The sequence below is a fragment of the Drosophila yakuba genome, chromosome 2L (assembly GCF_016746365.2).
Source record: "Drosophila yakuba strain Tai18E2 chromosome 2L, Prin_Dyak_Tai18E2_2.1, whole genome shotgun sequence".
NCBI lineage: Eukaryota > Metazoa > Arthropoda > Insecta > Diptera > Drosophilidae > Drosophila > Drosophila yakuba.
Window position 1 is genome coordinate 19,154,560 of NC_052527.2, and position 26,730 is coordinate 19,181,289.

The 26,730-nt window shown below is 40.9% G+C and overlaps 6 protein-coding genes across 9 annotated transcripts in view; 3 read left to right on the forward strand and 3 right to left on the reverse strand.

The window, feature by feature from the left end:
* Positions 1–15,227, forward strand: part of LOC6528917 (G protein alpha o subunit) — a 26,468-nt gene extending 11,241 nt beyond the window's left edge. For all 3 annotated transcript variants that reach the window (XM_002089913.4, XM_039371355.2, XM_015198652.3), the window contains 5 exons: positions 15–175; positions 13,365–13,493; positions 13,558–13,687; positions 13,763–13,916; positions 13,979–15,227. In XM_002089913.4, coding sequence (XP_002089949.1) covers positions 15–175; positions 13,365–13,493; positions 13,558–13,687; positions 13,763–13,916; positions 13,979–14,166 — 762 coding nt within the window. In that variant the 3' untranslated portion in view covers positions 14,167–15,227. The remainder of the gene's footprint in view (positions 1–14; positions 176–13,364; positions 13,494–13,557; positions 13,688–13,762; positions 13,917–13,978) is intronic.
* Positions 1,194–17,589, reverse strand: LOC6528918 (probable cytochrome P450 49a1). Of its 2 annotated transcripts, none has more exons than XM_015198732.3 (14): positions 17,490–17,589; positions 7,759–7,988; positions 7,299–7,462; positions 7,063–7,228; positions 4,112–4,192; positions 3,909–4,025; positions 3,725–3,801; positions 3,083–3,278; positions 2,841–3,015; positions 2,601–2,770; positions 2,451–2,529; positions 2,280–2,385; positions 1,726–1,847; positions 1,194–1,648 (listed from the first exon to the last, which is right to left on the reverse strand). In XM_015198732.3, the coding sequence occupies exons 2-14, from the start codon at positions 7,956–7,958 to the stop codon at positions 1,535–1,537; spliced, it is 1,767 nt and encodes a 588-aa protein (XP_015054218.1). In that variant the 5' UTR covers positions 7,959–7,988; positions 17,490–17,589; the 3' UTR covers positions 1,194–1,534. The 2 variants fall into 2 exon arrangements, with proteins under 2 accessions (XP_015054218.1, XP_002089950.1); XM_002089914.3 differs by lacking the exon at positions 17,490–17,589 and adding an exon at positions 10,666–11,097.
* An 859-nt stretch (positions 17,590–18,448) lies between these two features.
* LOC6528919 (chromatin assembly factor 1 subunit B) lies at positions 18,449–20,951 on the reverse strand. The gene is made up of 2 exons (XM_002089915.4): positions 20,362–20,951; positions 18,449–20,296 (listed from the first exon to the last, which is right to left on the reverse strand). The coding sequence occupies exons 1-2, from the start codon at positions 20,949–20,951 to the stop codon at positions 18,646–18,648; spliced, it is 2,241 nt and encodes a 746-aa protein (XP_002089951.1). The 3' UTR covers positions 18,449–18,645.
* A 55-nt stretch (positions 20,952–21,006) lies between these two features.
* LOC6528920 (peptidyl-prolyl cis-trans isomerase-like 3) lies at positions 21,007–22,199 on the forward strand. The gene is made up of 3 exons (XM_002089916.4): positions 21,007–21,142; positions 21,206–21,442; positions 21,811–22,199. The coding sequence occupies exons 1-3, from the start codon at positions 21,062–21,064 to the stop codon at positions 22,054–22,056; spliced, it is 564 nt and encodes a 187-aa protein (XP_002089952.2). The 5' UTR covers positions 21,007–21,061; the 3' UTR covers positions 22,057–22,199.
* A 1,620-nt stretch (positions 22,200–23,819) lies between these two features.
* Positions 23,820–24,908, forward strand: LOC6528921 (39S ribosomal protein L4, mitochondrial). The gene is made up of 2 exons (XM_002089917.4): positions 23,820–24,549; positions 24,617–24,908. The coding sequence occupies exons 1-2, from the start codon at positions 23,879–23,881 to the stop codon at positions 24,834–24,836; spliced, it is 891 nt and encodes a 296-aa protein (XP_002089953.1). The 5' UTR covers positions 23,820–23,878; the 3' UTR covers positions 24,837–24,908.
* LOC6528922 (NIF3-like protein 1) lies at positions 24,840–25,952 on the reverse strand. Its single transcript, XM_002089918.4, has one exon. It carries the CDS (start codon positions 25,852–25,854, stop codon positions 24,985–24,987), a length of 870 nt encoding a protein of 289 aa, XP_002089954.1. The 5' UTR covers positions 25,855–25,952; the 3' UTR covers positions 24,840–24,984.
* Positions 25,953–26,730: the final 778 nt, after the last annotated feature.

A 26,730-nucleotide genomic window follows, 5' to 3' on the forward strand; every position in this document is an offset into this window, starting at 1 on the left:
CTTTCCCACCCCAGAGCGATGCCAAGATGGTGTTCGACGTGTGCCAACGCATGCACGACACCGAGCCCTTCTCGGAGGAGCTGCTGGCCGCCATGAAACGCCTCTGGCAGGATGCCGGTGTCCAGGAGTGCTTCTCGCGCAGCAACGAATACCAACTAAACGATTCCGCAAAATAGTGAGTACCAAACCATATCGCACCAATGTTTATCCACCTTGGATGGGGTGCCAAGTGATGCGGGCAGATGGGTTGGCGAATTATTATAAATTGTGTATTTTCAATTAGTTGGCAAACACGCAGGCTGATGAGCAGTTGAATGTTATTTTGAATGGTCTACACTGGTAGGCACAATTATTTTGACAAAACGTTCTTTCGTGTTCCTCAGTACTCTTTTATCAGCAGCGTTCAAAGAGTGCGCAAAAGTTCATAAATAGCATATTAATAATAGCATATAAAAAAAGTAGCAAGAATTTTAGTTCAAGCTCAAGATCAAAGAGTACTGAGAAACACGAAAGAACATTTTGTCAAAATAATTGTGCCTACCAGTGTATTTGGGTGAGATTTAATAGCCTATTTGATAAAGCATGACAAAGCTTATATAAAATGTAATTGTTTAGTAGACTTAATAGCAAAAAGCTTAAACACATTTACATTTTCGAAACTTCCTGTCATGTAGCCGCAAAAGCCCTTCCTCTTTAAATGAAATAAATATTAAAAAGGTAAATTCCCTGACATCAAATTAAGGCTAAGCCCCTTATATATGTTGTTATTTCTGCCACTTGAAATTCAATACTCTAAAGCTTTCAAGGCTAAAATAAATGTTGGTATATAATTATTGGCGCTTTCTTCACATCTATTCTAAGCGACATCATAATGTCTCTTTTATACGTGATATTCGTCCATTTAATTATTCGTGAAACTGAATATTTTTAGGTTTTCTTTACAGTTTGCTAAAAAAAAATATATATTGGGCAGCTTTATGGCTTTAACAGCAATGGAGTTGGTTTTAAAATAAAACCTTTAAGTCACCTAAATATATTCAACCAACAGAACTAATGATACACTTACTCAAAAGTAATTAATCATGAGCCTAGATTGGCGTTTGCTTGACCTTAGCCACTTTGTCCCAAGTTAAGCTCACTAGGCTTTTGATTAATGATAATGCCAGGCAAGAAAAACAAACAGAAACAGACAGTTTATTGCATACTTTTCGACGCTTTATTGGGTACAATTATTCTTCGTGAGAAACTACTACTAAGCATGGGGAAATATAATGGGTCCTATATACACATGTATCAGCATAAATACACAACGATTATTTAGTTTAGTTACACTGCGCTCGAGGCGATGGGATGTACTGAATTTGTCGGAGCTGTGCTCCATGTACATTTGCTTAATTAAAATGTAGCATAGCAACGGAAGCAGCAGAAGCAAAAGCAGCAGCAGCTGGGCTTTGACTATAAATATCACACATCCGCCGTGTGTGACTGCAGCTTTGAGCTCCACGGGCCTCCAGTTCCCTTTGGTGCAGACTGCTCACTCATCCCTCAGCGTTAGCTTGAAATTCAGAGGCGACTGTGGAATGTAAGTGGAGTTCACACGGTACACAAACTCCCCGGAACTGTACGAGACCTGGTATTTGCGGAAGATCTGTGCCGGCAATCAAAAATGGCAAATTAAAAGGCGTACTTTTGGCAAAGTCAGGTGCAAAACATGATTAAACCCACCTTGGCCAGCAGCGTGTGTAACTCGATTTCGGCGAACCGACGACCCACGCACATGCGACGCCCAAAGCCAAAGGGCAAACTCACGAATGGGTGAATTTTTTGGTTGGCATGGGGGCAACCAGCTGAAAATAAACGGCACTCTGGTTAGAACACTGCGAAAAAAATGACATTGACCAGTCGTGAAAGAAAATAAATGATATCTGTACATAAAGCATTATATCTTTTGTGTATCGGAACCACAATAAACAATTAGGCATTGTACGTACACTCATAAACAAGTTTTCAGATAAGCATTAAATATGTATCCATGCAGTATCAAACAAATAAGGGGTAGATAATTAATAATTTTATGTTTGGTGCGTTCAAACGTTTGATTATATTTCGTGAGGGGAACCCACTGTACTTTTTAAGCAGTTTTTCAGCTCTCCTCTATATATACTAGTCTGTCACCAAAACATTCGCCGTTTTTTAGGAGCGAAGTGCTCGGCATTTTATGGTGCTCGACGAAAGCGCTCTTACGTGCCTGGAAGACACTTTTTTGGTGTCCAACTCACCTGCATCTGTGGAGTGCTTCAGCCAGCGCTCAGGCAGAAAACGCTTGGGTTCTGGGAAATATGCGGGATCGTTTGAAACAACCAAATGGGGGAAGATAACGTGTGTCTGAAAGAAATAAGCGATGGCAGTGAGCTGGCATTTCAAATGGTCACCATTTCCCTGAAACTCACGCCTTTGGGCACGTGGTAACCATTGATGACAGCATCCGACTGCAGACTGCGTCCATTGGCAATCACCACGGGTCGCATGCTAAAAGGTTAAGAGGGGTTTTACTTTTTTAAAAAGGTACTTTTACTCAATTAAAGAGAGAAATATCGTACCGTAGGGTTTCCTTCACACAGGCTCGCAGGTAGGGCATTTGCTCCAGGACATTCTGGTTGATGTCCGCGTCCCGATGGGGAAACACCTTCTGCAGTTCATCGAAGAGTTTTTTCTGTTTGTCTGGGTTCTTGGCCAGCTGATAGATTGTGGATGAGGCTGCCACAGAGGTCTACGAGATTAAGGTATCCATTTAATATTATTACTATTATATATATTAATTGGATACTAGATTAGCTTACCGTATCGACTCCAACTAAAAAAAGATCTAGTGCCAAAATGGCAGCCAGCTTGCGATTGCCCGTCTTTCGCACAATCCTCTCCACAATGGATATATCTGCCTCAGATTTTGGCAATCCTCTCGCCTCATCGGCATCGGCCTTGTCCATGGTCTTGCCAATGTTCTTCATGCAAATTCTAGGGTGCAAAATGATATCATCCAGTGATTATTTGCCCAATTATTCGACTTTTTTATGAGACTCACGCTGTGAACTGATCCAAGGCCTTGACGAAGCTCCTATATGCCTTGGTGGGATATACCCGCCACAGGGGCATTCGTAGCTCCAATTCCGGAACGGCCCAGAAGAAAGTGTTGATAGCCTCGATTATCTGTTGGGCCTCTTCGCTGCCTTCAGGGGACAAGCAGCCCAATCTCGTGTCCAGGGAAACGCGACCGACAGCTAGGGTTTGTTTTAATAAATTAATTAACAAAGTTTAGCTAAGCCAGCTCATACAATCGTTTCTCTACTGAGAAGCGAAAGGTTTGTGTGCTTTATAGATTCCAAGAAAATTTATACCATGCTTGTAGTTAAAACAGCCAATTAAAAGTTTTCTAATATGCAAGTACTTTTCGTACTTAAAACTTCTAATAAATAGTTTAACTAGAAGGATGCACAGCGTCAGATAAATTTGTATTTGCTCTGGATGGGGTTTCTTTACAGTTTAAACAAAATAAACAGAAAAACACTTAGAAGTTCCTAAAATGAGTTTATAAGTGTCAAGAGTGTACTGCAATTGTCCTTGGACGCGAAATCATTTTAGCCTAATTGCGTTTTCAATATTTCAAAACGATTTGCCAGCAAAGTGTCATAATCGCATAAGTAAAACGAAATTGGCAACAACTCACATTCCAAGGCCCATTTGTAGAGCTCGTGCAGGAAATTGGCTGGCAGCTCGTCCTTTTCGTCGCGCATCAGCTCAATACTGCAGATGGATACAGAGTTTATATAGATATATATATAGGTATACCGAGGTATATGTTGATTGCATCACAGCTTGGCTGCCTGCTGGATGCTTAGGCTCCGACTTACCGGCCCATAAACTCGCTGGCAATGTCATTTAGCGGCGGAATGTACTTCTTCGCGGTCTGCGGCTGCAGCAGGATGTGCTGCACCTCCTGTCTGAAGGCCTCCCACTTGGGACCATGCCTGAATGAAGTAAAAAAAAGTGCAAAAAATGGTAAATATGGTGGATGTGCCCGCCACAATATCCGTTATATAAGCGCATTACTTACACGCCAATTAGGCCGGCCACATCGCCAAAGAAATCGCGTCGCAGGTCGCCCTTGTAGTGGCGTAGTGAGGGCATCGACGGCCTGTGTTCCAAAGCAAATAAAAAGTGAGTGTACATAGAGGGACGTGCCGGAAAGTACACAGAACAAAAAATATTTGCATGTGGTCAATCATAGTAAAGCATGGCAGTCAAGTTAAGGCAAGCTTTTCTCTTCAATTTATCAATAAACCCTAATGACCAATTAAATGGCCAATTAAAATAATAAAATGCTCAATAAACCACAATAATAATACCCCAATAAGAGAAGGAGAATGATCAAAGAGATATTCAATGAAATCCCCTAAGAAAGACAACCTTATATAATTCAAAATTGCATTACTAAACGGCAGTCGAAGAAGTCATGTCCAATTTGACCAATTTTTCTGCCTGTATAAGTGTGAGCATGGCTGGGTATGATGTGGCTAAAACCACACCCTCTGCTGGCCACCCAACCACCCTCTTTGAGGTCGCTTGCCCTTGCGTGCAGACAGACCGGCGACGACAACATCAAACACAAATTCGTACTAAAGCCCACAGAAAATGAAGCGATTCAACTCTATCTACACGCTTTTAGGTCCTCTCATATAAACATATATGTATATATCATCATACATATCGTACATATGTTTGTACATACCCACCTCGAACTTGCATTATATTTGCCTACTCGCATGTCACTGGGCAAATAGAAGAAGCGTATTTATTGGCTTTTGTTTTATGCACCACCCTGGCCCGCAATTTAGCCAACAATTTGCCGCCTTTGAGTTGACTGTTGTTCCTCCATTCGCACTGACAATGGGTTGCCCCAGGCAACAAACTGCTCAATTAAATGCAAGATTTAAGTGTAAATATGTATGTTTTCGAACGTCAACAGAACTCAACCCTGAAATGTCTATAAAACAAGTAATATAGCCCGCGAATTATGTAAATTTCGAGTTTAGCAGTCAGTTGAGAAGAACGCAATAGTTTAAAAATAGTCAGAATTTGTAGATTCGTAGAAATCAACATTGCTGTACGAGTTTTACTTGATTTTACTATTCAAATTATTAGAATGGTAAATTGCGTTATAGATGTTAAATATACCGGAATATACAATTTGGACTGTGGTAGACGGCAAGTATAAAAGAGCCATAGTTCATTCACATAAACAATTTTGTTTGAGTGAAGATTTCACGCTAAATCCGTAGTGATTTCATAGGCATGCTAAACACCAAGCCGGGAATCCCCAGAAACACGCAGTTTACAAGCTTGTAACCACAACTTGACCCCACAGATAGTCACGATCGGAACTTTGGTCCAAAAGCCGCCGATTACTTTTCCCGACTAAGATATTCCCACACACGAATTGGCGTTTCTTTTTGGATTTTATGGGCGTCGTAAAAAAGTCAACAAAGCCGACGCCTCTGGTACACACTTGTGTACATTTGCCTTAGCCGAATATCTTCATCAATCAGCTGGGCCGTCGCTCCGTCTGTCAGTCAGTCAATCCGTCAGTTGGCCAGTTGGTCAGTAAGCAGCAGCTAGCTCCACACATCTGCGCCGGCAAGTGGTTCATTCATCAATCTGTCTGGCGGTCAAAAAAGAGCCAACATTACGTTAATGTTGTCTCATGTCCAAACTATTAGTGATTCTTTTCAGTCGTTTTAATGATGACTTGCTAAACGCGTTCGCCAAATGCAAACAATAGCGGCTTGTGTGCGATTCACTATCGATCCGTGTTGTTGTCTGCTAACCACATATGATACGATATACGAGCATGATCGAGGTATGCGAAATATAAGCGTAACTTGTTAAATTTGGTTCATGGCCAAGCCTGTGCTCGCAAATAAATCCGAGTAATAGGAGGTATGAAAGGCGGAGAAAAGAAAGCTTATAAAAGTTATGGACACGTTAGCGATCTGTGTGACTTTCGTTTTGTTTGTTGTTGTCTACTTCTTTCCTTCATCGTTTCGGTCAGTTTTATTTATTTCTATGATGCAAAAACGCTTGTCGGACTGTGTGAATAGTTCGGTTTGTTTGGTTTTATTTCGGTTGGATCTCGGTTGCTAGGCCTACGGATCGGACAGCCAAACGAGAAGTGAAAGTCGCAACTAATTTCAATTTGATGGCTTTGTTTTATCAAGGGCTGGCACTTCAATCTAGATGACATCTTTTCGGGTGGATTTACATCCCAACTAATTGTCTTTAAAACGCCGGGTTACAGCAAACTTAACATTATACGCTTGTTTATTATAACTTACTTTGTTTATAAGCAAATCCTATGGTTTCCAACAGTAGTTATAAATTTAGTCAGATAAAATTATGGCCATACTGCACTGTGGTTCGCATTTTACCTCTGATTCCAATCTATCGCCATATTTTCACACATCCCGCTCAATCCGCATTCCCATGCGCAATCGCCATTTTGTGCCTTCGTTAGTTAATAATTTAATGACAGACTGCATTCATTCGGTATGCGCATAAGTAAACAGGAATTGCATTTGCATTGGGGCGGGAATCGAAGAGGAGGCACAGGGGGTCGGAACCGCCCATGCATGACTGACTTTGCTGTGGATAAATATGCTATGTGCGTGGGCTCCGGCATTTATGTGGAGGATTTCTCGTTACACAGACCAGGTGCACCCATGCAGGACATAGGCATAATCTTGGGTAAACAGCATATTTAACGAATTGTTAACGAATCATGTTAGGGTTGTTCGATAACAGTTGAATATGCAATCAATAATTCCATAGCCTAGTACTCTCATAAGATTTAACTATTTACTTGTTGGGGATTCGAAGTCAGCACAGATCACAACTTATGAACAAGCAGAAGATAATCAATCATACCGAACTGACGTGCCACACAAGTCGTATACGCAATTTGGACCTGCACCACCAAAGGATGATGGCAAAAGTTGATTAATCACTTACCGATGCGGCATCGCCTCCTCCTTCTTGAATATGTTACGAATCTCATCGCCGTCGAAGACAAACAGCAGATCAGGATGACCAATCAGGCCGCCCACTTTGGCCATCTTTCCATAGTTGACATGCAGCTCATTCATGACCTTGTCCAAGTCGCTGATTTTGTATGTTCCTGTCAGTCGGTGCCAGTTGTTCATTAGTTATCCTAGTCGGAGTTACAACGGAAACCAATGGCCACTTACCTATTAGTGGGGCGAAGCGCCAGGAGTTGCCAATCAGTGGTAAGGGGTATGGACCCGGCACTTCCGAGTAAGGACGCACTGCAGCCGCCGGAGAAGAGGTGGTTTCTGCTGGTAGTGCCCTTGATGTAGCACTGGTTGTTGCCACTGATTTAACGGCCTGCTGGCTGTCAATTAGTGCAAATTGAATACAGTGAAGAAAACGTTATTAAATAAGTTATTTTTTGGGATATTTGGTTTAATATCAATACATTTGTTTAGTAAATTCTAATTTAATTTATTAGCAAGCAAGGAGTGGATTTAAAACTGTACAGTCTTCTGTTTGTAAAGTAAATTTGATCATTTGAGCAAATAGAAAATATAGGTATATACAATATAACATTTCAATATAGACAGTTAAAAAGTAATTAATTTTTTTTCTCTGTAAGGCTTGGTGAGTATTTGGTGTGGGAAAATCACGAACCTGACATTTAGTTTCTTCAGACTTGCCGACTCTCCCGTCCGCAGCCGTTGCAATGCAATTGATTTTTCAATTTCCGTGGCCACGCCCACTCCAGTGCTGGGCGGCGACACCGCACCACCGCCGCCGGACTGCGGCAGAATGGTGGTGCTGGATGTGGAGCGCCTCATCAGCGCAATGGATGTTTTGCGTAAGCCCGACATCTTCGGTTTCGTCCTCGGATCCACTCGGTGCTATTGGGAATGGTATTATGTAAAAAGTTGAGCAAGTTGAGCAATCTGCTGCCGGCGGCAAACTAAATTGCGTATTTATGCTGATTCTCCTGGCGTTTCTTTCACTGGCTTCCCGGGAAAATCAATCAATAATAAATAAAGGCCAAATCGCGTTTATTATTCAAAACGACGTCCCCGCATTGAATTCTATACTCTAAAACGCTGAACTGCGTTTGGTTAGAGTGCAAATATTGAGGCACACTGGCAAAATCCATGTCAACGTTCAGCATTGACAGCACTTAGTTCCAGTTAGTTGCAAAACAAAACCGAGCAAACAATCGACAATTGTCCCTTGTCCCTGGATTTCGGATCTCGGGGGAGCACTTAGGAGGAATACATTTCCCATTTGTCGGGGTACTCAGTGCGTTCCATTTTATGGTCGCTGCCAATAAACAAGTCGGAGTTAGCTAGCGTTAAATTGCGCACAGCTACAAGCCCTCGTGCAATGCGACTTCAAACAAAGAAAACACAAATTGAAGAGTTATTGAAGTAGCGCCAATGAGGGCCAAATCAACCCTGGCTAAGTTTGGTTTATTGTGCATAAAACGAAGTCTAATACAAGCGAAGGCTTTGAAGGGGAGCTATAGAAGTTGAACTTTATAATGCTTTTGAGCGTCAGAATACGGCAGAAAATAAGTGCATAACTCTTGAAAATAAAACGGCATATACGAAAAACAAAGGCAGAAAATTCTAAATGGAATAGATTATTTACTGTACAATGTGAAAACAAGAGGGAACGCTATAGTCGAGTTCCCCGACTATCTGATACCTGTTACTCAGATAGTGGAAGTACAAAGAGAAATGTCAACACTGACCGTTTTTGCCAGTTTGTGGACGTTAGAGTGGGCGTGGCAAAAAGATTTTTGGCAAATCGAGAAAAAATGTACAGAACTAACAAAAATGTGAAAAAATATGGAAACATTCTTTAAAAGTGTGGGCGTGGCAGTTTTGGACGGCTTGTGGGCGTTAGAGTGGGCGTGGCAACATGAACCTACAAACTTGCGCTGCGTCTATGTCTCTGGAGTCACTAGCTTTAATAGTTCTTGAGATCTCGACGTTCATACGGACGGACAGACGAACATGGCCAGATCGACTCGGCATTGATCCTGATCAAGAATATATATACATTATATGGCCAAAAACGCTTCCTTCTGCCTGTTACGAATCTACGAGCATTGCAAATACATTTTTAAATCAAAAATCAATAAGTTACTCAAAACGGGTGATGCAATTTGCGGGATTGACAACGTACTTTCAAAGCCTATGTTTTAATTTAAGTTGCAATTATGAATTCCAATTACTTTTCTGGATGTGTATGAACTTGGATTTCTGCCCTAAAATTCAACAAAACTTTCCAGCACACACGCATTTAGTATATGAGAAGCAGTTGCTCTCCCGCAGGCGGAAAAGTGGCAACGAGGCAAGATTGCTCATACGCCGCGTATGCCATTGAACAATGGTGGCAGTGGGACTTTTGTGGGTATGCTGCTGCTTTCAGACTTTTTGTGCGCCTGCTCCCCAAAGGCAATATAACTTAAATGCCGAAAATTTGATGAAACAGAAATCTGCGCACCCGAATTCAAAAAGTTAGCTGAGCTGCCCGCCATTATTCTTTTCACTTTTCCCTCTGTTTGCCTTTATTTCTTGTGTACACTTGTGGGGCACAATGGCAGCGGAGCAGAGCGGCTTATCCTTGCCCTTGTCGCACAAGCGACGACCTCGAGTTTCTCGAGCGGTAACAACAACAACTATATGAGATACATATATACATACATATATATAGAGCGGTTTTATCGCCCAGGCGGTTATAATGAACTTGAGTGATAATCCTAGCGCCTGCGAGTAATGTAGAAGAAATGTCAAGCAGCCACTTGTCGTTGACTTTTATGGCTATTGTTCCAAAGCAGTAGTGGGTTGCGCTGGGGGACTTGGGCAGAGGACAGCTGGGCCGCGTTAAATTAACGCTCGAACGAATCCGAAATCGAAAGGAATCTTATTAGCATTCAGCTGCTAAATGAGCAAAGGTGTCGAAAGGTTCCAAGCGATTATGTCACTCTCGCTGGCATTCGACATCTAGGCAAATCACTTGGATATTGGTTTTCGACTCGCCCTTTGAGGTGTGTCCGAAAAGCATATTCAAGTTGGCTTTCACGCCACACAAGTAGCCCAAGTTTCGAGATACAACTAGTTTAGCCAACAGCTTGCCTAATTTGCTGAAAAAATGCAGCTGGGAAAACTCACTTGCATCACTTTAATTTTTCCCTCATGCGGATAATTGGTTTTTCTTATGAAAACTAAACATGTGCCTTTGTCAAATTGTCTTTCAGCCATTTCTAACTGTATTTCAGTATTTAACTATTTTTTTACCTACCCGTAAATTAATACAAATTTTAGTAGAAATTTTAGGACTTTTTCTATTTTTTCACGATTTATTTGACACCACATGCATTCAAAAGCCTCCTATCGAATACTTGTTTTTTTCTTTCCCTATCACTGGTTCGATATAATTAAATTGGCCTTTCACGCTAAACGTTGATTTTTTCGACAGACAAGTTGACTGAATGCTTTTCAGAGTGCAACTAGTTTATTTGACACGCCCAAATTGCATTGGGAAAACACCTCTCGAGGAAAAACTCACTTGAACGTTTGATTTGTGTTTTTTATATTAGTTGGCCAAAGCGTTTTTCTCGGCCTGCACTGCCAGTTGGTTGGGTTTTCAATCAACTTGTTGCCGATTCAGTTTTAGTTTTAATTTATTTGGCGGTATTGGTTTTTCGAACACTTTCAATCCGTTGGTGCACAATTAAAAACAGCTTTGGATGCCTTTTGTTATGTGGATTTCTATTGTTGCTTTGGCCAATATCCCACTCACTAGCTCACAGGCACTTGAATAGGCGGTGAGATTCGCCAGGTCTTTTGTCACGCAACGCGAAGTTTATCTGCGGTATCTCAGACTTTTTACAACCGAAGCTAAAACCGAAACCGAAAACGAATCCGAGTCCGAGAGCTGCAGATGGAGCTCTATAGTTATGAGCTGTTGCCTCGTAGACCAACCGCGACGCACTAAACGCGATCGCCGGGCTTCTTAGTCTACTTATACGCCATACGCTATAGGCTACACCAACTGCTGACGATCGGCAAACTTTCAGAGTTTTGTCTTTTTTTGGCGCGCTTCTGTTGGTTTTGTCACTTAAGGTATTTGTGCTAATTGGTGCCACTGCTGCTGCAAACTTTATTGATCTTTCTAGCCCAGAAATTAGTGGGTTTTGGCTTTTGTTATAAATAACACCATTTGTCCCTATGAAATTGAAAGTCCCTAATAATCGCAATCAAAAAGCAAAAGTTCGTGATAATATACATATAACGGCTTGTACTCCCTTGATTGACATTAATGAGGGCTCTAACGACTTTCGGAGGGGGTTCGTGGTTTGAGGGTTATATAAAATAAACAATTTATTATAAAACTCTGCTGGGACTAACGAGCCATTCGCTGGGCTGAATTGCGCGCAAATCGCTTAATTGAAAAGGCCATAAAAGCTGGTAAAACTATAGTCGGCGGAAACCGGCAAATAAATTTCGCATGACGGCTCTACTTATCTGAAATAAGTCAGCTGTATAGGCTAACAAGGCTGAGGTGCGGAGGACATTAAGGTGCTTTTCATTTAGTTGAGCTAGAACGGTTTTGCCCATTTTTAAACAACGTTTTCTTGGGTATGTACAATAACCGAATACTTTCTTATATTTCTCGGCAAGCTGATGAAGGCTTAGTATTCCAACCTAACAAAATTGAAAGTACTTTTAACAACAACCATTTATACACAACGATTATTTTATTTAGTGGAACTAATTCTACTTATAAACAACATTTAATCGAAGTACCGATTCCTCCTTTATGCTTTCTTCATACACATTGATTATTGAAAAATATTATATATACATATATATTATATTATTTATTAAAGTATTTGGCAAAAGTATACAAACTGACATCTTTTTTCAGATTCTGTCCTTTCGTTAAAGCAAGCATTTTGTTCAATCTCTAGCTTACTTTCCCTGCGATTTGTTTGTCAGGTCTATGATCTACTTTCGAGAAACCACAACTCAGGCACATGCCACACATTGCAACACATTTTCCGGGCTTACGAATTACAGCTGCATGTGTGTCTGCGGTTTCGGATCAGTAAACAGAAAAGAAAACTTTTATGATGGACATGTTAAATAAGATCTCGGGCCACCAAGTGCTAACCAAGCGATTGCCCAATCGGCGAACCCATCGGATCCGTTTGCAGCCGTTCAATTAACGTTTGTCTAAGAAATCGTAACGAATATCGGGCATTAGCTTTGATTATGCAGTTTACTACACTTCCAACTTTTCCGCAAGAAAGGTGGCACTTTGTGGTTATGCCGGGTGAGCATGACTGGACTAATTTCCCTGTGGCCAAACTGCAGGAGGGGAAGACGCATGGCCATCTTGAGGTACCGCTGCTGCTGCTAACTTTGGTCAACTTGTTGGGCAATTGTGCGTGTAATTTGGGCGAAAACCAGTTGACCAATGCATCCGATTTCAGCACAAGAGCAAGTCAAGCGGAGATTGATGCGATAACAAGCGCAGATTCCTAGTTACGACCCGAAAAAAACCTGACGAACAAATAAAATTAGCTGCCGCACAGCCCTTTATTTTTTAAGGCCTTGCGTGCCCGAAGTTAATTACGGCCCCAAAACAAAAATATATATTAACTGGCGACTGGACTCACTGGTGGCCCCTCATTTCATGACCTACATACTTGTTGACGGTTTTGCTCCCGAGCACGCAGACTCTATATGTATCTGAACACCTCCGTCTGTATCTGACAGATGCCTTTGGTTGGGTGATGGTTACATAACCCGCAAATAAAACTATTGTGGGAAATATACAAATATGGCTTGTATGTACGGAAATTAGAACCAGAACATGTCACGGAAATAGGAATCATTTTATATGGCTACTTTCTGCAGGGAAAGCTGTTTGCATACCCAAGTTTGCTGTGTGTGTGTGTGTGTGTGTGTGTGTGTGTGTGTGTGTGTGTGTGTGTGCGTGTGAGTGTGAGTGCGGGGGCTTTTCCCCATTTCCCTTTGGTCTGGACACGCGCTCAGGTTTTTTGTTTTTAATTGTTTGCTCAGCGCTTTGGTCTGCGCCTTAATTGTTTGCTCAAGTCTTGGCAGATACGGGCGGAAAATTGAGAATGGACGGGTGGAAGGGTTGGGCAAACATTTGTCTGGTCAAACGGTGTGTGATGGGAAATGGAATGCTTCAGCTCCCGGACTGTAACACTCTCCCCTTCCTCCATTTCCTTGCAGTTTCCTGGACGATTTGGATCGGTTAGGCGCCAAGGATTACCAGCCAACTGAACAGGATATCTTGCGTACTCGCGTCAAGACCACTGGCATCGTTGAGGTACACTTCTCCTTCAAAAACCTCAACTTTAAGTGAGTAAAAACATCTGATTTAGGAGAAGGCATATTTTTGATAATGCCATTTTTAAACTCATAGATTGTTTGACGTGGGCGGACAGCGCTCGGAGCGTAAGAAATGGATACACTGCTTCGAAGATGTCACGGCGATCATTTTCTGCGTGGCCATGTCCGAGTACGATCAGGTCTTGCATGAGGATGAAACCACGGTAGGATTGAGTCAGATACCTTTATGCTATTTGCTGTAAATATATCTCACTACTTTGCTGTCTTAACCATTTTAGAACCGCATGCAAGAGTCGCTGAAACTGTTTGACTCGATCTGTAACAACAAATGGTTCACGGACACCTCGATTATTCTGTTCCTGAACAAGAAGGATTTGTTCGAGGAAAAGATTCGCAAGAGTCCCCTGACGATTTGCTTCCCCGAATACACAGGTTAGTGCTCCATCCAAACTCGAAAGTATGCCGGTTATTAATCTAATATGTGGACGTTTCAGGTGGACAGGAGTACGGCGAGGCGGCTGCTTACATTCAGGCTCAATTTGAAGCGAAAAACAAATCAACCTCGAAAGAAATCTACTGCCACATGACGTGTGCCACAGATACCAATAACATTCAGTTTGTATTCGATGCTGTCACTGATGTCATCATAGCAAACAACCTGCGCGGCTGTGGACTGTACTAAGATGGATTCCAGGCCGGATCCTGACTATGTCGACGTCGAGTCGATGTTGATGATGATGACGATTATGTGGAGCAGAATGGGGGCGTTAGCAGGGAACACCGTAACGGTATTAAAGAGCAGCGCGGGAGCACAACAACCCACCAGCATTGATCAAAAACCAAACAATTTAGGAGCAGATGATAGAACCAACCAACCGCAACCACACAGAAAACATAGGACACTGAACAAGCAAAGCCCAAAGAACTTTTATTTGTTTAACAAAAAACGGCGGACGGACGCAAATCCCGAACGGATGTTATAGGGGAAATGAGCGACAAGTACATTACATAATATCGATAATATTGATGCAGATGCAAAAACACATAATGCTAATGATGATCAGGGCGACAATGATAAGAGGCAACAGACAACTGACACTGGGACACGCGATTTAAGTCAAATCTGAAAAAAGGCAGTTGATTGAAAGGCATTTCCTATATACAAACATATACAAACACATACATATGCATTATGCAAAGCCACATGTAGGACATGACACTAACACACTCACACGACATACACAAGCGCCAGCATTGCATACAGTTGTTGTTTGGTCTGAATAATTTTTATAGAATTTCATAATTTATGTGTAGTTTAGTTTCCTCATGTATTTATTAAAACAAAAACCAAACGAGCGTATATCTACATATACCGCATATATATATACATACACTTCTATACATATATATATATATACATATATATAAATATTAAATATTAAATGTTTCCTGTTGCAATCTCTCTTTAAAATTATTCATGCCATCAACGCTCTGCATTTGTCATGCTTGTTTAGACTTAAGTTCGAAAGTTTCAAAAAAATCCAGCGGCAAAGGAAATATCAATATTCATTTGATTGAGTGTCAGCATGTGGGCTAAATTAAATTTAAAATAACAAACCAAAAGAAAAGAAACGAGGAAAAGAAAACATAAAATATGGAAAGCAAAATCTTTAACGTTAAGTAAAATTTAAAGAGAAATGAAACGGATATAAAATCTATCTATTGTATTTACAAGAACAAAAACGAAGCAAAACTAAACTAAAATCCAGATAAGAGTCAAGTAAAGCAAAGCGTATGTGGCCACTTAACTAACTTATGTAAAGAGCAGCAGTAGCAGCAGTCATCGATAGTTGATTGATATATTTCAATGTAAATTGTACTTTGTTGAGTTTACGTGTATAGGAGAAGTTTTAGCTGGCAAACACACAAACATCAAGCAAACACGAACATGAACGCATACAGAACACAAACTATACATATATAATTTCCTTTACTTATTGAGCTGATTTGTTGCAACTTACAATAGTTTGTGGCATTTATTCGAGGAGCAATGCAAATCAGCGAAGATCAACACGCAATTCAACTTTGGCGGCGCACAAAAGCATGCTATATATTTTTGCCATATCTACGCACACCCACACACAAAATATAAATCAAAACGAATGAAACGCAGAACTCAAATCTCCCACAATGAAACTAAGGATTGTATGTAATAATAAAATAATTTTTAAATTCTACATTTAATGATAAAGCATCTTCATACATGTACCTATGTATGTGACTGTATCTAGCGAATGGCATTTAACCCAGAGTATGTTGAATTGTTTGATTAGCCTTATTATTATATTTATTATGTATATGCTTTGTATGTATGTATTTTGTGCATTTTGATTTTACATAACTATTTAGCTGCAATGAATTTATATTGTTATTTTAATAGTATTTCTTTTGTATCTGCCCAGTTGTCTACTTCTCTTCTCCTCCTCCTTTACGGCAATATCCCCACTTGTGCTCTTGCTCTAGTTGGATCCATTTATGTTTTATAGTTTTTAAGTCTAATTTATGTAAACGCACACAAACACACACAACTTAAACATCAACTAAGTAAGTTTATTAGCGAAATAAATATTATTTAACATTCAAAGAAAAGATGGAACAAAAGAGTAAGGACAATTTAAAAAAAAGCTAAACGACATCGTTTCGACTTTTTATTGGAAACCCCAGCAGATCTAGTGAAACTTTTCAAAACTTGTGTTGGCCACAAAGTCCGTACAATTCCAAGATTTTATATACCTATCAGCGAACATTCACTTCTACGCATTTACTTAGGCCAACCAATACTTTCCCATTTCCATGACCCCACCCGACCTCTCTACTATATCCTGGCCCAATCAAATACTGTAATATTTAATACGTATGTATTTCCATTCAACTTGTAAAATTCTACCAAAAAGAAAAAACAAAAGCGCAAAAACCATTTTCAAATAAAACTATTTATTCAAAAACCAACAGCCATTTTGTTATTTTCGTTATCGTTTCATGATTTCCTTACAGCCAGCGAAAGGTCTTGCATGAATTAGATTACATAGTTACTGCTGGCTTCGAATTTGGGGTAAACAACAACAAAAACCGCAGACGAAAAGTGTATAGTCACTTGACCAGTAAGATCAAGAACACGAGAGTTTAATAATTGTATGTAACTATAAATAAATACCAAATCAATATATTTATTGACAATTAAATTAAGTCACAAACAAGAAAGTTATTCATTTACCTTTGAGAAAAAAGTAAACAAGGTCAGTCTATATATACAGATATATAAATTTAAATAAATATATTTAGTAAAGGGAGAACAACAAATTGCTACAAACATACGTATACATAACATATGTACTATATTTTTCTCGTAAATAATTATTAATCGAATACTCATACGGTAGCGACTATAATTTACCTCCTCGACGTCGCTCAACTTTCGAATCAGCCGAGATCGCAAAACTAAATAACATTCAAGTAATAGCAACATTTGATCATATAGTAACAGCATAGTGTTAACCGCATCGACTAAACTTTTTGCATATTTTCAATACTAAACAGAATAGAATGGAACGGAAAGGGAATCAACCATAATTCATATTTTTCTAAAGCTATTTGCTCCACACACACACACACATAAGTCATAAAATCGCAAGTCGCAGCACTACTAAAATTACTTTAATAGCAGTTAAAACATTTATAAGTGAAATCCACAAAGAGCTAACAACGGTAATGCTAATTACTTCGAATCAAATGTCCAAAGACATTCAGACACACGATTATTGTGAGTGGAAAATACCAAACTTTGGGATTTTAAGAGGAGGTGAAGAAAGACATGGCCAGTGGAACCAAGCGTATAGGTTAGACAAAGTTTAGACATTGTATCTAATCTAATTTGTAGCCTAATTAAAAAATGCTTTGGTTGTCCCATGCAGCAGATGAAATTTGTTTAACTATTTATATACTTACCTATATTAACGTATGTGGAAATATGATTTTCCTCAATTCTTGAACTCCTTTTCTCTCTCTAATGACCACGTGGATAAGGTGTAGCTAATGGCCCATGGAAAAATTTTTAAATGAGTTTGAAGAAGCCACGGAAGCTAACTAAGCTCGAACAAGATGAATGAATTTGAATCGTTGAATTAAAAAATTTAAAATAATATATAAAACATAAAAATAATGATATAAAACTGAAGTAAACCAAAATGTTTGTATGTAAAGGAAACTCGAAACGTTAGAGATCATCTACAATTTAAATAAATATAAATAAAACCAAACAATTTTGTTGTTTTTTAATAAAAAGTTAGATCAAACATCACAGTGGACGGCAGTCCGCATAGTGTCGAAGCGCACCGAAAAGTCTAGCATTTAAACCCCTTTGGTGTTCCTATGTTCCTGGGGGAAAAGCTGTGGAAGTGTGAAAGAAAATATCTAAAAAAATTTAAGTTGATAGGGAATAAAACCGATTTAAAGCGTGCCGAATATATTAGTGTCTAAGTAAACAAAAAATAATTTTTCGTCGCAAAATTTAATATCACAACATTTGTGTGTTGCGGTGCAATCGTCACAAGATTTTACCACGTTGGTGTTTTTGCTTGACATTATTTGTTCCCAAATTCCTGGAAATTTGGTAAACAAATATTTACCTGTCTGGAAAAACAATTTAATTCACAGACTCCTAAAAAGTCGTTCCTGCGCAAATTCAAGGAACATAAACTCCGGATCAGGTAGAACAACCCACCTAAAGCAGTTCGAATTCGATGTTTTTGGGGTACAGTCACATAACTTATTAGATGATTATTGTCGCAGGTAGAAAAATCGTGTCTGTAGATATAGGAACTTTTGTAACTGTACAATTTCATGGTCTTGATTTTCAAATTTTCATCATGAAGACCCTGAAAAACCGCCAGTTGAATTAACTTTTATTTAAGAGGGAAGTAAGAATCCAAAGCAACACAGTTACCTCTGAACCTTGTGTTGCCTTTTATTGTGGAATATTTTAGGTAGAATCCTGGTTATTTTCTACAAATTTGTATGGGGTATCCCCAAAGTGCCTTAAAATGTGAACCAGTTTCATGAATTCCTCTAACATACATCTGTTACGTCTAATCTATTGTATTGTCTACTCTAAAAGTTTCTTTTTTGATTTGGGCGTGGATATGGTGCGCAAGGACACCCGGCGTGGCGTCTTGTTATTTGGCGTGGATGGCCTTGCTTCAGTCGGCTTCTGCGGCGCTTCCTCCTGCGTATCCTCGTAGACCAAACGAATGTCCTCAGTTCGCTCGCAGGTGGCCTCGCTGGCTTCTATTACCGTAGGCTTCGTTTCCGCCTTTGTGGACTCCGGCAAGGGTTTTTGAGAATCCTTTTTTGTCGTTGGCAGGGGTGTGATGCCCTCTTCGAGGGGCCAGGCATCCATGGCCTCCTCCATTGGCACCACCGGCGAGTTCACCGGCATTTCGATGAGTACGCGTGGAGTTCTTCTCACTGCAATGGGAGTAGCTTGCTTGGCGGGTTGGCTTTTCGGCGTTAGGTTAAAATGGCTGGAGCTGCCAGGAGTTCGTGGCTGGCGACGTACTTGAATTGGTGTTGCGGGTCGGGATTTTTTCTCAGGCGACTCGAACTTTTCATCAGAACTGATGATCTCCTTGTCGATAACCGGAATGACTCCAAGTGCCGGCTGTGATGTCTCTGCTGGAGGCACTACTTCTGTGCTCATCTTGCGCTTGACAGGTGATGCCTCTGTTTTCCTTACTTGAGGTGATTTGGTGACTTCTCCTTTGGGTTTGGTTATTCCAATTTCCCCCTTATCCTCCGGCTTACGCGGAGCTCTGCGTATAGCAATCGGCATGGGTGTAGTCGAATTTTTCCGGGGTGAACGCCTGATGGCGATGGGAACGGGTTTCACTTCTTCGTTGGCTTTTGTTTTAGGACTGTTCGTGTTGGACGAACTGACACTGTGCGTTGATGAGTCATTTTCAGCATCCAACTCGGGTTCCCCTTCCTCTTTGATACCTGATCCTGAAGTCTTTCTGATTGTATTAGGTTTTGATTTTTCCTTCAATGGTTTCCGCGTGGCCGTTACTTCATCTGACGATATCTTGCGAAGCTTTTGCTTCTTCCTTTTCTGCACCGGCATATTCTCCGAAGATTTTAGAACAGCGCTCAGCACTGCTTCCATATCTTCATAGCGGTCGCCCAGCTCAGTCGGTTCGAAGGTAATCAGTGAGCAGTATCCATCGGTGCTGGACACGATCAGGACGGTCCCGTCACTCGACCAGGTCAAATCCGTAAGCCTGCTGTAGTGTATGTTGGAGACAATGGCAATCGGCACCGGCTGTTGGGTATCGTAGAAAAACACAGCGTTCTTTGTGGCCACAGCATAGATCATACGGTAGGGAAGCGAAATGATCGGGGGATTCTTCTCCGCATTGTACGGTCTCAGACGGTACAGAACCGGAGAGCAGCGAACAGCCACTGCGTATTCGTTGGGAAAGGGCAGAACAAAGGCGGGTTTGGACAAATCATAGCGACTGAACCCATAGCTGGTGTTTATAGGTTTCACAACACCATCGTAGTCGGTAATTCCTGACGGCGTTAAAAGCAGCTTGCCATCGGGAGTGAAGCATAAGCGGCGGAAGAAGGTTTGCAAGGTTCCATCTTGGTACAACCGTACGCTCTTGCCGTGCATCTCATGGCCATCTTTTACTGGAAATCCACACTTGCTGACTCGGTGCAACACTCTCTTGGTATTGGCATCAAATATCCGCATTTGTCTAAAAAAAAATTAAACTTTACTTGGTCAAAGATCAAACACATTATTTAGGACTGTATTGTTTACCTGTCGGTGCTCATGGTGGCGATGTACTGATTGCAGGGATCCCATGCCACGCCCTGTACATAGCCCTTGTGGTCATCTAGAATGGCCAGTGATTTGCCACTGTGAACATCCCACAGCATCGCTGTGTTATCCACCGATCCGCTGACCAGAAACTGTGAGTTCGGCGCCCAGCTGAGATCGTAAATATCCTCGCGATGGCCGCGCAGGACCTTGAGGGTCATCCAGACCTCCTTGTCCTGTCCACTGCAGTCATCGGCGTCTACAATGTTGACAACTTCGTGGTCGGCCTTCTGTTTCCAGATAAAAACTACACTTTCGTCATCTCCGGAGGCCAGCAGTTCTCCGTTCGGCGACCAGCGGACCGCGTTAACAGCTCTCTGATGCCGGGACAGGTCGGCGGCAAGGTCCACATCCACGCCCTCGGCGTCATCGCTTCGGTTCACATACCAAATGAGGACATGGGCATCCGATCCACCAGAGGCTAGTCGGCAGACCGTTGGAGAACGAAGTCCCAGGCCATTTTGCTGTATATCCACGCTTAGGACAGGATCGCGGTTGTGCCACGAGATTTCGGGTATCTTGCACTTCATCCTATTTACTTAATTGGCTGCCGTTTGTTGCTTGAAGTGCGAAGAGAAAAATTACTTTATGCGGCAGAATTCGCGCCTAAAAGTGTGACCGTCGGTCATGCGAATACCAAATGCTGGTGTTCTCGATTCCTGTTATCGTTAAAGGAGCGATTGCATGGGGAAACGAGGGCTGCATAAGCTCCTTAAAAATGGTAAACAAAAGTTGAAAATTCTGAGTTCTTTAAGTTTTACGATATTTTTTGTGTAATTAACAGTCTGTAACGCTGCACACCGACGTGGGTGACCTTAAAATAGAACTCTTCTGCGATGCCTGCCCCAAGGCCTGCGAAAATTTCCTCGCCCTGTGCGCCAGCGATTATTACAGCGGATGCGTCTTCATTCGGAACATAAAGGGATTCATTGTCCAAACTGGAGATCCTACCAACACCGGAAAGAACGGACAGTCCATTTGGGGACAGAAGTTCGACGACGAGTTTAAGGAGACCATCAAGGTGAGCGTGTTACCAAGGTTATACCAGAAAAACTACTATTCAGTAGGGCCACGCCGGCTGGCTTTAATACCCCGTATTCCGCCCTAAGAGGCATATTGTATTTAATCTTTGAAAGTAAACATGCTACGAAATACTATGTTGGTAGTGACGTACATTAAGCCATGTTTTTGAAGTAATAGTAACTTACTCAGTTTCAATAATCAATTCTTCGATTTCCATCCTAAGCAAAATTTTCAAATTTAGAGGTAGTGTTCTTTAAGTCAAAACATCTGTGATTCCAAAGCATTGCTTTTGATTGTAAGAGATTATTAGGACTGTACAAGAATAATTCCTTTAGTCTTTTAATTATCGACACCTTAATTCTTCAGCACACTGATCGAGGCATGGTTTCCATGGCCAACAACGGACCCAACGCCAATGCCAGCCAGTTCTTTATTACCTATGCCGCCCAGCCAAATCTTGACCTAAAGTACACGCTCTTCGGCCGTGTGATCGATGGCTTCGATGCCCTGGACGAGCTGGAGAAGCTGCCCGTCAATCCCAAGAACTATCGTCCCCATGTGGACAAGAAGATTAATGGAGTAACCATACATGCTAATCCTTTGGCGACGTGATAGAGTGCACTAAATGCCAATCATACGCTTAAAATGAAGCTATAAATAGCCCTTAAGGTTACTCGATGACAGACTAATTGATTGAGACACATTAAATATTGTGCAAAAGTATCTAAAGACTAAATCTTAAAACCAGTCACAAATTTTTGTCGTTTCCACTTTATTTTAAGCTTAAACTAAATAAATATATCACATGTGTATAAAACGATCAACTAGCAGGGATAAAAAAATGCTAACAAGAATCTCGGCTAAGTGGAGTAAGCGAATTCTTTCTGCTTTGCCGTTTCTAAGTGATTTGGCGGGATTCGGATGTTCCTTCATGTGCTGCTCAAACGTCCCGCGGTCAAGAAGAGCCTGCGGTAGTTCTTCACGAAGCGAAGCCTCCATCACTGATACAGTTCGGATGATTATACAGCTCCATCTACGGCGTCTGGACGTGCGAAGTCTTCAAGCGGACAGTCGCTAGGGTCCACTGGGTACCTCGTCGTGGAAATGTAAATCCTGTTGCCCTGTTGATGCCACGACCTACAATCCTGGTAGGATTGGTGACGATCGCAGTCAGTGGCTTTGCCCTTCAGGATTTACTCAATTTCACTACAGAATACTACCAATTAATAGCTCTCTAGCATCTTGTTGTTGCAGCCCTTGTGGCTAGAATAAGAGTGTGGTTAAAACCACACGTACCGTGATATAAAAAGAATTAAAGAGTCTTATTGTAATAAATACGTTGTTACTCGTAGAGTAAAAGTGTATACTTGATAAGTTCAAAAGAATGCAACAGGTAACAGGATGCGTTTCCGACCATATAAAGTATATATATTCAAGATCAGGATCAATAGCCGAGTAGATCTGGCCATGTCCGTCTGCCCGTCCGTATGTCGATATCTCAGAAACTGTAAAATCTGGAAAGATGAGTTCAAGCATATAGATACTAGAGCACTCTCGCTTGTTTTTTAAACAGTATTAAGTCTATGACATACCTATACAACTATTCATGCCAACAAGGAAAATGGTTTGACTAATGATTCATGAATGTCTTTATGAAGTAGTTAAAAACGTAGCCCTTGTAGGTGAGTCTACAAAAGATATCCCGCATACCCGCAGACTCGATTTCGCCAAATAAGGTGAACGCCCATGAAACCCCACTTATGGCTCCCAACTACTTGTTCCTTCTACTTGTTCCTGATCTACATGCATATGGGTCTTACTAACAATTATTTGATAAGATGGAATGAAAATCCCTTCAATGGGTTTGGATCTCATATAAACTGCACTACTATTGGATTCCTTAGGAGATATTTTCTTTATTCGAAAAGTTTTTATTTTTCAGTAAACTAATATTTAATAAGTCATATCCATGCCAAGTCATTCCAAATCCTTATACTGTTCCTTTAAACTTGCATACCTATATTATATACTTATATTATATACTTTAGAACGCCTTTGTACCTATTTCATTTTTCTTCAAAAAAAGTTATATATTTTATCATACGATTAGCTCTTCAATGTTCAATATGTTTGCTTTAAGAGTTTCTCCTATTTTTTTTCCGGTACATCATTAAATTTTTTAAATGTTGAGTGTATAACTTAATGGCGGAAAAACTGTAAGTTGTCATTCTGCGGATTTATACAGTAGTCGTCATCGACTCACCGGTGCGTTTCGTCCCTACGTGATAAATGGATTCAAATACATTTTATACATTTTCGTGTCACGATGTAATCTTCGCATCGATATCAGCATTCACCAATTAATCGATATAAGGCGTTTAGGTGCCAATGCTTCATCTAACCTATCGATAGACTTCACGGCCTGTAAAATAAAATGTTGAACAATATATTAAAAACATCCAGGCAGGTGCTTTATCCCGTGGCAAGGACTTTCAGCCGCAGCAGCAATAAAGGCAATGTGGCAACCGAAACCCCTGGGGCAGTGTCCACACCTCCGGCGACGAGATCACCCCTGATTCTGCCGCAAGATTACACGAATTTCTTGCCGGTGAGCAGGAGCACGGCGCGCCAGGCGTGGATCGAGAATACGGATGCAGTGGCAGAGCGAAAGGTGGGCCTAATTGAACTACATCCTGATGTCTTTGCCGCACAGCCGCGGGTGGACCTCATACAGGAGAATGTGGAGTGGCAGCGCAAATATCGTTATGTAAGCATGGCGCACACGAAAAACCGAGCGGAGGTGCGCGGTGGCGGTCGGAAGCCGTGGCCCCAAAAGGGAGGAGGTCGAGCCCGCCACGGTTCTCTCCGATCGCCCATGCTTAAGGGCGGCGGCGTGGTACACGGCCCCAGGTCGCCCACTACCCATTTCTATATGCTGCCCTTCTATAAGAGGGTTTTGGGATTGACCTCCACGCTGAGTGTTAAGCTGGCCCAGGATGATCTGCACATCATAGAGAATGTGGACATACCCACCAGGGATTCAGATTTCCTAAAGGATTTAATCGCCGAACGAAATTGGGGACCTTCTGTTTTGATTGTAGACGAGTGAGTACTGCTTGTAGCTGGACATTGTATAACCAGTGATAAATTTATATTAATTATGATTTTTTAGCGATCATATGTTCCCCGCCAATATATGCCAGGCCAGTGATGATCTCGGCTATGTCAACCTGATGCCAACTTTTGGCTTGAACGTGTATTCTATGCTGAAGCACGACACTTTGGTACTGACAGTGGCTGCAGTGAAGCACCTGGAGCAGCGTCTACTCTACCAACTTAATCGAAACGACGCCGCCAGCAAGGGTGGAAAGTTTAAGCTGGATCAAGTCTAGAAATTAAGAAAGTTAAATCCTTTAGTTTATTTGTAATCTTTATGGATGCCAGAAAATGTATTGTTAAACAAACAAAATTTCTTTTAGGATAACAAGTTTCAAGTTCAACCTAACAATTTCACGTTGCGGTTGTGCTGATATGCTCTGCTTACTGTTTGTAGACGTCAACAAAAGCGCTAAGGTCTTTGTTTATTTCGCTACCCACGGTGACCAGGGGATCCTTATCCACTTCAGATACAAATACGATGCATTGTTTATTAAGAGATTTGGCCAACATAGGGCAAAACTCATGGAGAAATCCCCTTTCCGAATTACTGTGATTGCAGAGAAGAACGGTTGTATTGTTGTGCGTAAACTCCAAAACTTCGTGATGGGACATTTCGCCGGTAATGATAAGATCAGCTTGGATACCCTTTAGCACAGATGCTCCAGAGCCGGCACATATGCCGACGGATTGGATGACTGTCTTGGGATTGTGGCCCACAGCTAGAGCAACATGCACGCTGTTTTCAATGCGCTTTTGCAAAGATTCCACCACCTGGATAAGTTCCATTTTGGTTTCAATATATCTTCCGGATCCGGTACCCGGGGGAGCACCCAACTCCGGTTCCAGAGGGCGGATGCTGAGGACATTTACTGCCTTAGATAGCCAGTCGTTGACCCCACCGCTCTTCTTATCCCAAGCCGTATGCGGCGAATACAAGGCTATATCGTTGGCCAAGCATGCGGCCACCACGCGCTCCTTCCAATGTGACTGCGTAATTCTTGTCAGGGGCTTAAAAATGGGAGGATGATAGCTGATTATGAGCTGCGCCTCCTTCTCCAACGCTTCTTTCAGTACGGGCTCGGTTAAGTCGTTGGTTAATAGTATTTGCTTGATTTGTTTTTCGCGGTGCGGTTCAATCAGGAGTCCCACGTTGTCCCACTTCTCCGCCCATGAAGTCGGAGCATAGTTCTCCAGCTCCTTGACCACAGCAGCCAGATTTTGACCACTTATAGTGTTCATCCTCCTCAGCATCCCTTGATGTCCTTCGCCGAAGATTTCTAAAGTCCTGTGTTTAAGATTATGTGCAATTATATTATTGGCCGTTAAGTGCTGCCAACTTATTTTTAGCAGCTGTACCGCTGGTGGTTTGATTAAAAATCTTTATGACCCGCAATATTTAAATTGGGGGACGATTAAATAAATAAAAAAGATCTTTAGGCATTTCAACAGGGCAAATCAATATATTAATAAAAAAAATTACAATAAAAAAGAGCGTTTAAGCCGTACATTATATTATATATTTTGGTTTATATTATATATTTTAATTAGAATACCATGTTTTTGTTGTATAATTTTGTTAATATTCCTTCATAATAGCATATACACAAGCATTTAATAAATATTTGAATTTAATAATAGGAAGAACACCAATACCTATTTATATAACTATGAAAGTTTAGTTAAATTATTTAATTGGAAAATCCCAGAATATTTGAAAGTTTTTTGTACTTGCTTTATAGCTTTTATTAAACAAAATACTAACGACCATTCTTGTTTTGAAAGCCTGATAAATAAAAGATGAAATTGAACCGGAAGACCAAAAATTAAAATTTTTACATTTTATCTAATAATTTAATTAGCTACTGAAAAGACAGCATAAACCCATAAGATGACATATACAAAAAAAAACCCCTTAAACTGATAGCAGAGTAATTTACAATTTTCCAGAATTTTAATGGGAATATTAAAAATTTAATGAACCAAACCAGTCAATATGTTACAATAAATAATTTAAAAGCGGAATTAAAATATTTGAATTAAAGTAACAAAGACCCTAAGGACCTTTGAAACTTATAAAAGTTACTCTGATCTTAAGCTTATGAAGTCCCTAGAGTTCAGAGTTAATTA

Coding starts and splice junctions, on each gene's coding strand:
- LOC6528920 (XM_002089916.4), top strand. CDS start 21,062: ATGCTGGTGTTCTCGATTCCTGTTATCGTTAAAGGAGCGATTGCATGG. Junction 21,143..21,205: donor GCATAAGCTCCTTAAAAATG/GTAAACAAAAGT, acceptor TGTAATTAACAG/TCTGTAACGCTGCACACCGA. Junction 21,443..21,810: donor AGTTTAAGGAGACCATCAAG/GTGAGCGTGTTA, acceptor TTAATTCTTCAG/CACACTGATCGAGGCATGGT.
- LOC6528919 (XM_002089915.4), bottom strand. CDS start 20,951: ATGAAGTGCAAGATACCCGAAATCTCGTGGCACAACCGCGATCCTGTC. Junction 20,297..20,361: donor GCCACCATGAGCACCGACAG/GTAAACAATACA, acceptor ATTTTTTTTTAG/ACAAATGCGGATATTTGATG.
- LOC6528918 (XM_015198732.3), bottom strand. CDS start 7,958: ATGTCGGGCTTACGCAAAACATCCATTGCGCTGATGAGGCGCTCCACA. Junction 4,193..7,062: donor GAGGAGGCGATGCCGCATCG/GTAAGTGATTAA, acceptor TTTGGAACACAG/GCCGTCGATGCCCTCACTAC. Junction 2,771..2,840: donor TTTTAGTTGGAGTCGATACG/GTAAGCTAATCT, acceptor TTAATCTCGTAG/ACCTCTGTGGCAGCCTCATC.
- LOC6528921 (XM_002089917.4), top strand. CDS start 23,879: ATGTTGAACAATATATTAAAAACATCCAGGCAGGTGCTTTATCCCGTG. Junction 24,550..24,616: donor TCTGTTTTGATTGTAGACGA/GTGAGTACTGCT, acceptor ATGATTTTTTAG/CGATCATATGTTCCCCGCCA.
- LOC6528922 (XM_002089918.4), bottom strand. CDS start 25,854: ATGCTGAGGAGGATGAACACTATAAGTGGTCAAAATCTGGCTGCTGTG.